Consider the following 13,899-nt stretch of genomic DNA (forward strand, 5'->3'; position numbering starts at 1 on the left):
TAAGACAGAGAATTCGGGTTACTTGCTTCAGCATAATCTAATCAGGAATTAGCCTATGATTACATTAGCAAATTATTTTGGAGCAAAAAATAACCATATGCAAATGCCTATTTTTTTTTTAATTCATTCGGCTTTACAAAGAGCATCTTCTAATATGAATGAAAATAGAGTTTTGACTATTGTTTTGGCTAGCTATTCCCAGTGAAATGGATGAGGTGACAAGGAATTCTTGCTAGTGGTTTTTAAAATACTTAATATCCTCAGTTGTTGAATGTTTTAAAAAATTGTAGAAGTGAATCTGGGAACAAAATATTTAATTCTTCCCTTCCATGCTATTTCTCAGATCCATATACTGTGTATTTCTATGTGTGTGTGTGTGTGTCTACAAACATACATATGCACACTTATTCTGGGAGATGCTGTTAATTCTTTTGGAAAATATACATTCTGCAGATACCCTACTGTATGGCTGAAATATCAGAGCAGTTGCTTCTAGGGTAATTAAACAAGAAAAAATAATAAAATTAAAGCATGGCACAGTGATTCTTAAATGATGAGGAAACATTTGATTATTTTTTTAAAAAAAATAGATCCATCCTACTGACATATTTTTTGGCTCACTGACAGCCATCTTTTAAATGGAAAAGCCAAAGCTCCATAATTATTAAATATGATTGTGGGACTGACAGATTATAACCAACAGAAGTCTTAAAACTCCAAGGACTGCAAATTAACTGCATCATTTGCTGCCTTCTGTTTCTGTGAGACAAGCTGAAATATCAGTTTGTGACGATAATACCATTTTTTAAAAAAAAAATATTAATGCCATTCACTGTTTCATGGCATTTGAATGAGAAATTGCAAGGGCAACATTAGTTGGTTTGTGTTTTTAACAAAACTAAAACATTTCATTTCTTCAAAGGGAGTATGCACTGGAACCATTAAAGTTGTCAGCTTTTATAGATCAAACTGTGTGCTTCATTTTGTCTTTAACAGCAACTTGGCTTTTGCAGATACTGTTAAGTAAGGAGGAGTATCATTATCATGAAATAATAATACCCATACTAAGGCATAAATAGCAGGCCAATACAGTGATTTTTAGGGAGATAAATTACACTCATAAAGAAGACAGAAAATATTCCAAATGTTAAATTTACCTCTATGTATTCTGTGGCACACGGACAAGCATTTTCAGATTTTTCAGATATTAGTTCTGCCAAAGGGAGGCACAAAGAATATTTTTCTGAATGTGTATCATCCTTCTGCAAAACACAGACAATGTTAGTGTTTTTTCACACATAAGCTATACACATATAGAAATAGAAAGAGTGGGAACATAGACTATTGCATTAGGAACAGTTGCTGGAATTGGGTATGTCTAGTTTAATGAAGAGAAGGACGAGGGGGGACATGACAGCAGTGTTCCAATATCTCAGGGGCTGCCACAAAGAAGAGGGAGTCAAGCTATTTTCCAAAGCCTGAAGGCAGGACAAGAAGCAACAGATGGAAACTAATCAAGGAGAGAAGCAACTTAGAACTAAGGAGAAACTTCCTGACAGTTAGAACAATTAACCAGTGGAACAACCTGCCTCCAGAAGCGGTGAATGCTCCAACACTGGAAGTTTTTAAGAAGAGACTGGACAGCCACTTGTCCGAAATGGTATAGGGTTACCTGCCTGAGCAGGGGGTTGGACTTGATGACCTCCAAGGTCCCTTCCAACTTTATGATGATGATGATGATGATGATGATGATGATGATTGTTGTTGTTGTTGTTGTTGTTGTTGTTAGATGTCACGTGCATCAGGCCTCTCTTTTGGGAACTGAATGCTTCGGCTATCATTCTTTGCACAATGCATCTAGCTTTATGGCCCTGCTTATCAAGGTTTGTATGATGGTAGATGTATGGACTCACAAACTGGGTTTGTTATAGTTTTTATTGCAACTCTAGACTGGAAAAGATGTTGCCCTTTTAAGAGGCAGACTTTGCACATTTGAACTATTAGTGCACATTCCAGCCAATGTATGTAAAAATTCTATAGGAAGGTCCTTGCCCATCACTGGTGATCCCAGACTGAATGATAAATTATAGAATTTTGAAGGGGAGTTCTACGTGCGTAAATAGAAATCTTCTTAAATAATAAAGGATTTTGCTCTAATTTCTTTGGTTTATGTTTACTTCCTGAGTTGTATAAATAGGCTTAGTTAGCTTTCTGGGAGCCCACTTTTCCTTTAAATGCAATCCATTAGTTTCATGCAAAGCGGTGGGCTATGTTCATGTTGAATGAATTACATCTTCTGCTTATACTGAACTGCCACAGCTAAAGAGAAAGCAGGTATCAGAAATCCAGTGGATATACATATTTACCCCAAAGATAGCAGTATCTTCAAGGACACCAGTACCAGCAAGATTAACTTTAATTAAGAATTCTTGGGGAGGAAAGCTATGGCAAATCTAGACAGCATACTAAAAAGCAGAGACATCACCCTGCCAACAAAAGTATGTATAGTCACGGCCATGGTTTTCCCAGTTGCAATATACGGATGTGAAAATTGGACCATAAGAAAGGCTGAGTGACAAAGAATTGAGGCCTTTGAACTATGGTGCTGGAGTCCCCTGGACTGCAAGGTGCTGGAGTCCCCTGGACTGCAAGGCGATCAAATCGGTCAGTCCTAGAGGAGATCAACCCTGACTGCTCTTTAGAAGGACAGATCCTGAAGTTGAAACTTTGGCCACCTAATGAGAAGGAAGGACTCACTGGAGAAGAGCCTAATGCTGGGAAAGATTGAGGGCAATAGAAGAAGGGGACGACAGAGAATGAGGTGGCTGGATGGAGTCACTGAAGCAGTAGGCGTGAGCTTAAATGCACTCCAGAAGATGGTAGAGGACAAGAAGGCCTGGAGGAATGTTGTCCATGGGGTCGCAATGGGTCAGACACGACTTCGCAACTAACAACAACAAGAACCATATTTTATGACATTTCTTACCAGCGTTGGATCACTTCTTGTTGCTATTTCTAAAAGAATGATAGCGTAGCTGTGGAATTGAAGCCAAAACATTATAAGATAAGCAGAAGTTATTAAAAAAAATTGAAAGAAATCAAACAGACTCTAATCTAGGTCAGATTAATCACAACCAAGTCCTCTGAAAACAATAAAACTTGAGTTTCCTTGCTTTCAAAGAGATAGTGTCATATAAATAAGATGAGCTGAATACAGTAGCCTTGTCTCTACCATAGATCTCATTAATGAAGCCTTTTCATCACAATTGATTGCTGCATTGTCTCCTTTAAATATTTAGCCATCTTCCCTTACATAATCATTTCAGACTATTAATCCTAGGCTTAGTAATTATAAACATATTGCAAATTTTTATGGCATATAAGTAGTGCACTGATATTATTTCATGGGGTCAGTGTAAGAAGATATGCAGAATTACAGAGGATTGATTAGAAATAGACCACGAGTATGTAACATCTCCAGTTAGCCAGCAGGAGAATTCAAGTTCTCTGCATAATTTTTCTTTATAGCTATATCTACATGTATGTACGTTTTGTGCACTGCTAAAAAAAGGACCAAACAATGTAGGCTTCAGTAAATTAATAATAACATCCAGATCATTAATTTGGATTAATAATCTATTCTATGAATAATTAAAACATGCAGAGAAGCATAGAAACTGTATCCTTTTTCAGATAAGGATCAGACCTGGATATGAAATGGAAATGGCATTAGTCGTCTTTTGAATGAAACCTGGTGTTGGTGGGATGGTGGCTGTGCATCTATCCTTGCTTTACTTTACCTCTCAGTGGCTTTCGATATCTTTGACCATGGTATCCTTCTAGATTGACTCAGAGGATTAGAAGTGGGGTGGGCAGGGTATTATGGTAGCTCTTCTCCTTTCTTCAAGGTTGATTCCAATCGGTGGTGATTGGGGAGACGAGATTCCACCCCAACCCCTACTCTGTGGGGTGCTGCAAGGATATTCTCCCCTCTCCATTTAACATCTATATGAGATCACTGGATAAGCTCATCCATCATCATGGGATGAGGTCAGTAGGCTGATAACACCCAACTGTATGTCTCTGGAAAATTAAGCAATGCTGCGGACATCATATCCTAAATCTGAAAGTTGTGAAGATATGGATGGGAAACAATAGGCTTCAACAGGTAAGACTTAATGGCTTTGGGTTTTGAGGCCCTCTGATCCTAGGACTATACTATCTTTGGTACTGAATGGGGTTGCATTGCCCCAAACAGACCCTGTGTACAATGTGGGGGTCCTCCTGGACTCAGGATCTTACTTGATGAGGTGGCAGTGGTGACTAGAAGGACCTTTGCACAATTACATATTGTGTACCCATTCCTAGATCAAGGAGGCTTACTCACAGTCACTCAGATCCTGATCACCACCTGGTTGGACTATTGCAATGAGTTCTGCATGGGGCTGCAAGCAGTTATGTGTGTTCTTGCAAAGCACGCTTTATATCTCTGCTTCTCAAGCTGCACTGCTCGCCAGTTTATTTTCAGGTTCAATATCAATTTGCTGGTGTTGGCCTTTAAAGTTCTTCATGGAATGGGACCAGGTAATTTGAGAGACTGCCTCTCCCCAATTTCATTTGCTCATCCCACCAGATGCATCAGAAGAGGGTATGTTCAGGTTTCATCATATAGGAAGCTACATTTGATGGACCTTACGTGATGGGCCTTCTCTGCAGTGGCATCCAAGTTGTGGAATTTTCTCCCCACTGAAATGAGGTTGATTTCATGTTTTCTGAGCTTCCAAACATCCTCAAGATCAGGTTGTGTCAGCAGGCCTGGGGACCCCAGCAGATGGGTGAGCTAGTAAGCTGGCTCCATTATTGTTAACATTCCTTCATCTACTTTTTTTTACTTTAGCTTAGTTTTTTGTAGTTTTTGATGTTTTAGTTAATCATTATAATGATTTTTAGCTATTTATTGAGTGTTTTGACTTGTAAGCCAGCCAGTGTCACTAGTTTTGTGTAAATTTGATCAATAAGAAATAAAGATAAAGAGTACAGAAGAGATCATCCAAAAATACAAATATGTTTTCTTGTGTTTAAGCATATGATAAGTTATCTTCTCTAAAATAAATTGTTTATGGTATCTGCCATTATAAGGAATTATTGATGTCACATAGCCGGGAGAAAGTATCCCCAAACTATACTATTGCACTCTTGATATTTGAAAATGTTATGTGTTCCACTCAATTTTACAGGTATTCAAAAACTAAATCACCTGTCTAGCGGTGTATCCTGATCTGTGCCAGTGTTTCTCAATCTTAGCAGCTTTAAGAAAGTTGCACAACGTTAAAATTGCTGAAGTCTTAAAGTTGCTGAGGTTGAGAAACACTGATCTATGGTATTAAAAGTGTAGCCTATTATAATAAGCACTTCATTCCCTCTATCCCAGAATCTGAATGTATGCTTACTATTTTTTAATTTTCCATATTCACTAAATCAGTTAAACACACATAAATAGTAGGTGTATATCCAAATTTTCTAAAAGGTTTATCTTGAAGCAAGTAGAGGCTGTGTCAGGTTCTTTTACGGATTCACTAAAACATAGTTTAACCAAGGGTGCCTAAACATTTGCATGCAACATACCTGGTTAAACGATTGAAGTTTAGAGGATTTGTGGATGGAGATACATTTGACTGGCCTACAGTTATTACAGTTTTTGTGCTCCGTAGAGGAAATAATTTCACAATCATTTCCTTCATGGTAATCAGGATTATTCGCTCTGGCAAAGATACCTCCACAGCTGTCCTGCTGATTCATCTTCTCGGTGATGAAATAGGATCAGGCAAGGCTTAGATAGAGTGGAGCCTTACTTGCAGAATATGGGGGCTTAAGAAACGCACCAGCATCTTCAAATATTTAGCAAATGCGTGAGGTGACTAAGAGCTTAGATGGAGCTCAGAATGTTTGAGAATGGCTTATTGATTGGTCAGCAAATGAAATGGTAAGGGTAATGTTATGATTATTCTTCCACACTAAAACATTTCTAAAAATATTGACATTCTGATTTCCAGAGCTCTGAGCTCCTCTGCAGAAGTCATCCCATATTGGTGGAAGGGAATGCAAATAGTAACACAGTAACAAATGAGCAAATTTCCCTTGCATTTTTCATGCATTGATTGTGACTGAAGGGGGCATTAGTTTCCTAAACCATCACATATGGCTTAAACAGTATAGGCTGAAAAGAAAAGAAAAAAACCTGAAGATAATATTTTGATCTTCTTGCCTATCTTCAAAACAAGCAGCCACCTCAGAAATGTAAAAGTGTGTATGTTCGTTCAATAAAAACAATAAAGCAATCGATATTTATAGATACAGGAAAGTAACCATCAGTGAACTTATTGTGCTCACCTATATACATCTGCAGCAGGGGTTGGTTCAAAGTTTAGCATGGAGTGAGCTTCAGGAGCCACATATACTTGATGAACAATGTTGGAATTCATCACTGAATCCTCTTTTCTGTAGGACTGTAAACCATAGTCTGCCACAAAGAAAAGAAACAAAGAGATTATCTTTCCCTTGATGTTTTGCCATCCATTTTAATCCAGAACCATCTAAACTAGACTGTGCAAATCAGTACAAGGGCATTTACAATTTTAAAATACAAATGAATTTCTCTGCAAATTTCTCAGCCAATTTTGGATACGAAAAAAATCCTCCAGACAAGAGACTATTTACGTTGTTCTACAATCCAGGACCAGCATTTAGCATGCAAAGTTTAGCTGTGGCTAACTTCAGAATGAATTTGAGAGCTGCTGTTCAGAAGGTGTTGGAAAAATGTCTGTCACTGATAAACATCAACATATGATGTCACTTGGAACTGGTCTCATTTGTGCTCAGTAATAGAGTCATAGAGCCAAATCTGATTGATAATGTTAACATGCCTGCATTTCAAACAAAAAATGGGGCCAGAACTGCAGCCTACCAAAGCTGCAGACAGGTCTCCATGAGCTTCCAGCTGAATTCCACCAACACAGAACTGATTCCCTGAATATGTATTGATAGGCCTTCTTTTGAAAACTTTTCTCAGACTTCCAGGGAAGAAATGGTGAGCTGAAGATGATTCCCAACAGCTGCAGCGGTATGAATAGTAGATCAGCTCTTCGTAATTCCTCCCTGAGCAAGGAGAGGACGTGAGATCGCCCAGAAGAGCTCCGGAGTTACTCCTTGAAGAACTTATTTGTTGCATTTGAAGAGAAGGTGATAAATTACTAAAATGGTTTATACCAGTTGCGATACTCATTTTTAAAATATTTTTTCTTACTTTACTATATGCTTACTTTCTTTTCTGTTTTTCTCTCAGTTTTTTTCTTTCCTGCACCTTCTTTTTTCATTTTATTTTTTTTTAGTTTGTATTAGTTTTTACTGCAGCAATTGTAATTTTAGTAAAATTACTTTAAAAAATCCTTTTTCAAACAATGTTTTTTTGTTTTTTGTTTTTTAGTAAAAGTGACTAACTATACTAGACAGTCTTAAGCAGACTTTCTTTTAGCTTTCCTATTTACGCGAAATACTCTGAACCCCCCAAAATGCTACAAGAATGCAGAGGCCTCTGGTACACACAGCAGTGAAACCAAAATGACAAAATGTGCTTTGTAATATAACATGAATTATGTCTCTTATATGCTGGCAGTGCAAAATGCCAAAAGATACGGTGTTTGCAACGCCATATTGACATATTTTTCATTATTTATCCCTTATTGTCTTCTTTTCATAAGGTCAGGCATAAATACTTTAACCCATTGATGAAAAATCTAGTTATCTGTCCTCTTTGGGCATTTCCACAAAGAACCTTTTCAATAATTTACCTGCTTGATCTCAAAACAAGCTGTCACTGGGAGCTAACTTGACTTACTAAAGTGTTATTGAAATCAAAGCAAAGCTAGTTCTTTTTGCTTGGAACACTGCAACATTGCTGAATTCAGTGGTCTATTCTCCCATTAGCAAGACCTTGGTTCCTCCTCCCTGCCAGTATCCCCCTCTTTCTTTAAGTTAGGTGATTTTTGAGCCACTCTCAGGATTTCATGATCTGTAGACATGAAAACTATCTCAGGTTATCTTCACGGTGTTTGAAAAGAACTGGGAGTGGAAATTAGGGCTACATGTAGAAGCACCTACAGTTCAACACTAGTCTGATTGAACCAATATTTAAAAAGTATTTGAGCATTCTCTAAAGAGCTGTGATTAATAACTATGATAGTGTCCTCTATCAGGAATAAAAAAAGGTTTATCAGCTGTTCGGTAAAATGGCGGGTGTATTATTCCCTCCAGTAATTACCAAAATCTTCTATGATTTAGATTAAAATCTCTTCAATGCAGCCGTTGAAATCACATACGATTTTGCACAATGACATCACATTTTTTGCAAGGTTGTGTTGAGACTTCTAAGTTTTCTTGTCGTTCTGGAGATCCAGTTGGTTTAGCAGTCATGCATGTTACATTAACAGTCCAGACAAGAGCTATATATGTTTATAGATTTTATTACCATACTTACAGTAAAATCCCGCTTTTTCTCTTGGTAAAGAGAAATGTCTCTCTTCCCTTCTCTCTTCCCTTCTCCCTTCCCTTTATCCTCCCAATAAAAACACAGTGAGATAAGATGGTTAAGAGCTACTGATTAACCCACAATTACCAAGTACATTCCATGATCAACTGAAGACTTGAATCTTCGTCACCCTAGTCATCAAAATTCCTGATCTGGTAACCCTAAGACTGTCATTTGATGTAAAATTGTTTCTCCTGTAGTATCTAATTTGGTCTCCTAATACTTAGCTGAAAGTACTTTTCCTCTTCTCTTCTTACCTGAAATCTTACAAACCCAACGATCATCGATAACACAGTTCCTTGATTTCAGCTGTCCATGATAAATTCGATGATGGTGAAGATATGCCATTCCTTGGGCAATGTCGATGGCAAAAGAAAATCTAAACAGAGGATGAAGCAATGGTTAGCATTAATATACTGTACATTAAGGGAGAAGGAGAAGAAGAGGAGATAGAGGAAAAGGTGATGGTAAGATATACAAGAACATGGTATTATTTATATTAATATAATACAAGCTGGGGCTATGAACTCTGATTTCTGTCAGCAAAGATATATATCTTTTTACAGTCCAGATTTGGTAGCCCTACAAAATCAAAGAAATATAAAGAGGTCTACTAAAATGTTTTATGAATGTCTAAGATAGAGAGCTTGGATTCTGAGTAAAATCTTAGCCGTTGCGCAACATTACTTTAAAATGGCTAAGGTGAAAAAAATGTCCTGGATTTCTAGATAATATAGTTCTAAAGGAACAGTCAAAGAAAACTGGGTATGAGGTCAGAACAATAAGTTATTTTTATAAGAGCAGCCTTCCCTAACCTGATTTTCTTGTGGAAGTACTCTAATTTGCAGTCCAATACATGTAGTAGACAACCAGATTAAACAAGACAGTACTAAACATGACTGGGAGCTAATAATGAGGCACATATCTTCTGAATTGGCTACTTAGAATCTTAGGTAGCAGTGTTTTCTAACTTGGGCAACAACCAGTTTTGGCAATAACATGTCATGTGAGCGCTTCAAAATGATATTGAAATATCTATTAATTAGGATCTATCAGTGAATTATTTTTTTAAAAAGCTGTCTTTTATTCAGAATCTATAAGTCACAACCTAAATTCTCAACCATTTTATATAGATTTATGTTTCTTATCATTTTGATATCCTCAAATTCAGCCGTCTGCCCCCAAACAATGCAATGTTTAACTCGAGAAAGCAGCTATTTGGGAGTGTGACAGAAAAAGTTTCCTATAAAACAGGGGTGTCAAACTGCTAGCATGCGAGCCGGATGCGTCATGCCAAAACCACACCCACCCCATTGCCGGCAATGGGAAAAAAGTCACTATACGTCACGTTGCGAGTTTGACACTCCTGCTATAAAACAATTCCTTTTGAGCTGAACTGCATTTCATGTTCATGATAATAAAAGATTAGAAAATTTGTCCTAGTTACTTTATACAGAGTGCTGGAGATATACAGTAGCCTGATATTCCTCTTGGGTGTGGATGATGAGATTAGAAATGATCAGAGGTAATTTTCTCTCTCACATTTTTAGCATTTCTTATACAGCACACAGTTAATGAATTAAAGTAGGTTTAAGTTAAGAGGCATCTTAAACTCATTGACTACTGTTCTCCTTAGAACTATAATTCAGTGTCTAGATTAGAGTTTTACTTAATATATGCAAATATAAAAATTTGAGAAAATTTTTCATCCATTATCTATGAATCATGCACAGTAGGTTCTGTCAGGGAATCAGTAGAAATAATTTTCATTAGGTGTCTAAGTCCTAATATTTTTCGATACAATTGGAGGTAAGATATAAATTCATTTTTCCTTCACCCACCCACTCTGCCTGGACAAGGTATCTGTCTCCAAACTCAGAGCAGAATCTTATCTGCATGAAAAGCTTGTTCTTTGTCAGTCACACTCCAGACTTTCCTTCTGAGCAAGATGAGAGTAAGTTTCTGGCTCAGGTATGATGGATGTAACAAATTAGCAATGTGCTCTCACATAACAGACCAAACCAATAGGCAATACTCCTGACTTTAGGTTTCTAAGTAACGTAGTTAGTAGTAATAAGTAATACACAGAATATAATATTCTAAAGCCCAGCTGCAATCCTACCAGCACCAAGATCTGATCAGTATTTGATTACATATTATGCTCAGTCTGTAATTTATTCCTAAAGATAACACTAAGTTTGCACTATCCTGTTATTTTATTCATCTAATGAAGTTTCACTCTAATAAAAATACAGTATTCTATCTGCTATGTAGATTCTCTCACCTGAAACCCCAGTTTAAAGGAACGTTTTCATTAAGGAGCACATCATTCAAACTTCCTTTAGGGCAATATTCTGTTATTATGGCAATATTTGGTACCTCAATGCAGCCTCCAATAAATTTACAAGTGTTTGGATGGTCTAATTGTCTGTAGAAGGGGAAAAAACAGAACCCAGCATACTTATCAGAATTATCAGTTAGAGAATATCCAAATTGTGTTATGTTGCTCCTCAGAAATGCATTTTCACTACAACAGAAATGTATTGGGAGTTGGGATCAAATCCTAGAATAATTCAGAATTCACTTGAACATTAATAACTGGAGTGGGGAATTGTAGATTATTTGGGTTGATTAACTGGTCCAAGTTGCTGGAACTGAGGTAAATCTAATGTAGCCTTTCCCAGCTTTTGTTGGGACTGTGAAGATTGGAGTAGATGCTGATTGGGTATTCTGAATGTTGCTGTGCTTCCAGAGCTGCACAGCAGTGAGGTGTTCAAAAATCGAAGCTCAAAACTAGCAGAATGGACATCACTTGCAAAACGTCTGATAGATAAAAATGTGGTCAAGATCCAATCCAGAATCCAGTTCCAGAAAAACCTGCTATTAGTAGAAGATTCAGAGCATCAATGCATTCAGTTCTAGCAGAAATTATGTACTCTTGCTATTCACAGAAAGCACAGAGTATATGCAACATTCCTGAAAAAGACATAGCTGCTTCAAAGGGTTGCAGACAAGAGATAGGCTTACAATTCCTTGAAGCATCTGTTTGGAATTGTACCCAAAACATTGCATAGCCTTATTTGGCAGACACTTACACAATGGAAACTAAAGCCCATCAAACCTACTCAGAACTGACTGGAGGAACAAAAACTTCCTCTCCAGATGGAAGAGGGGGTATGAGAGTGGCATTCTCAATATGTCTGCTCATGTTTTGAAAATGCTTTAGAAATGCTTCAGCACCTCTATGCAATACATAAGCAGCTTTTCTTTTTCTTTTTTAAGGCTGCTGAGAAATCTGGAAGAAAAGGTGGCACTGCCTTAAAAGTTATATTAAGTTAAAAACATCTGTTTCTTAAAGGGATTCAATCTCTCCCCCCCCCCCCCCAGATTTCACAGAGAATCTGCCGCTTTAATGAATAGCAGAGACGTTGTGCTTGTGGAAAATGTTTCTTAATCATTTTGGAAGCACGCATGGGCATAATACCCAGTACATCTGATGGATGCTTGGCTGGGGAAAGCTGATAAAATCTATTTGATTAGAAGAGTCAGCAGATCATATAAGCAGCAGAATGATGGAATCCGATGAGAAGTGAAGGACCAGTGAGTTTAGGACAGGGTAAGAAAACCCAATCTTATTTTATTTCACTGCCTTCATTCCTGATGTGGAATCCTTTATTGCCCACATAAATATTTAGTTCTTGTGATTTTTTTCATTTTTTATTAAAATTTATTTATTTATTTATTTATTTAAGAAAATTTACATGGCTGCCCAACTCACTCCAGCAGCTTACGAAGATACATACAGATATTATAAGATAAAATACAAATAGAAACAAAAATTGAAGAAGTTAAAGAAGTACAGAAAGAAGGGGGGGAAAGGGAGGGAAGTAATGACAATTACAATTACAACTTCAGTCTTTTTCTTTATATTTCTAAATTTTTCAAGCCATTTCTATTTAAAAAAAAACCAAAAGTCATTCTAATCAAAACCTAAAATTAGAGTTTCATTTTTTTCAGTTTCAAGTACAAAATTCAGAAGTGGTTTCCAAATAAAAATAAAATGAGATACTTTTTTCTGTTGAATTAAAGCAGTCAATTTTACCATCTTTGTCAACCTTTACCATTCATTCTTCCATGGTGGAAAGTTCTTGTGAACTTTTCTTTAGAATTCCAGAATCTATTTTATTTTTAAGAAATCGCATTTCTAGTCTTCTTGTTTGAGTGCAAAGCTTTACATGAGCCAGTTTATAATGCTAACATTTGAGTTAAGTGGGAATTTATTTTAGAAAAGAGGAAGATTTCTCTGTGTTCTTTTTGAATTCTGACTGATGTAGAAAAATACCAGTTATGATCAGTTGCTTAATAAATGAAATATACAGCACATTTCAAGTAAGAGGAAAATTAATATAAAGTCACATATTATGCTTATTAAGTTCATTAGTAGACATGCATCTAGAAATATATAGAGAATATATTTGTATGCTTTACCTTACTTGCTTGACTTCTTTACGTATGGTCTTGGTAAGGGTGAATGTCTTTTTCATTATTTTTTTGATGGCAACTGTTCTGCCATCACTGAAAAAATACAGAGATGCTTGTCTTAACTACCAACAATCATAAAATCCAAATACATTATTACCTTGAAATCACTTTGGTTTTCTTTTTCATCCTATGAAACAAGCTAGGTTTAAAAATAATGATTGGTTATGCAGTAAGCTTCATCCATGGGGCTATTCTACATGAAATCTCTTCATCTCTTAACTATGAATTATGGACTACTTGAAGAATACTAGTAGATTTACACAATAAGATTTTCTTCCCTCCTCTTCTCCTGCAGTCTTTCATGTGCCCTCGAAATCTCATCCCAAAGGTTGAGGAAATATAACCAGTGTTCAAAAGCGTGGCTCATCAATTGAGAAATGGGGGAAGGAGGACAACAGACAACAAATGATCTTATCATGCTTATTGTGCATATGTATCTGCATATACATATGTTAGGAGTAGCACCCTAGAAAAAGAACTGATGAGCATGCTTTCAGGTGTAAACTAATGGAAAAGATCTTCTTTGAGGGAACATAGCGTTTTGACCAATGAAAGTGCCAAGAATTGCACGAATGGTTGAAAAATTCTTACTAGATTCCAGAGGGTGAGAAGTAGTTCATCTTGGAAGCACTGACAGGTGCTGTACAGGAGCTCAACCCCGTGAGACAGCTAGTGTTGGAGATGCTGGGTGCACGTGGGATACTCAAGGCACTCCCCACACCAGTTCTTGGAAAACAGTCTAAGGAAGCGAGAAAAAGAAATTCAATAGTTTA

General features: G+C 36.8%; 1 protein-coding gene across 1 annotated transcript in view; it reads right to left on the reverse strand.

Annotated features, from left to right (window-relative positions):
* LOC107295817 (atrial natriuretic peptide receptor 2-like) overlaps positions 1-13,899 on the reverse strand; it is a gene marked incomplete at its 3' end in the record, with an annotated part of 64,901 nt that overhangs the window by 17,403 nt on the left and 33,599 nt on the right. The window contains exons 10-16 of the mRNA XM_015825145.1: positions 13,718-13,865; positions 13,073-13,159; positions 10,869-11,012; positions 8,842-8,963; positions 6,391-6,520; positions 2,987-3,035; positions 1,158-1,259 (exon numbers count right to left, since the gene is read on the reverse strand). Of these exons, the coding sequence (XP_015680631.1) occupies positions 1,158-1,259; positions 2,987-3,035; positions 6,391-6,520; positions 8,842-8,963; positions 10,869-11,012; positions 13,073-13,159; positions 13,718-13,865 (782 nt within the window). The remainder of the gene's footprint in view (positions 1-1,157; positions 1,260-2,986; positions 3,036-6,390; positions 6,521-8,841; positions 8,964-10,868; positions 11,013-13,072; positions 13,160-13,717; positions 13,866-13,899) is intronic.

This window comes from Protobothrops mucrosquamatus, unplaced genomic scaffold (assembly GCF_001527695.2).
Source record: "Protobothrops mucrosquamatus isolate PMUCROS unplaced genomic scaffold, P.Mucros_1.0 scaffold2512, whole genome shotgun sequence".
Classification (NCBI taxonomy): Eukaryota; Metazoa; Chordata; class Lepidosauria; order Squamata; family Viperidae; genus Protobothrops; species Protobothrops mucrosquamatus.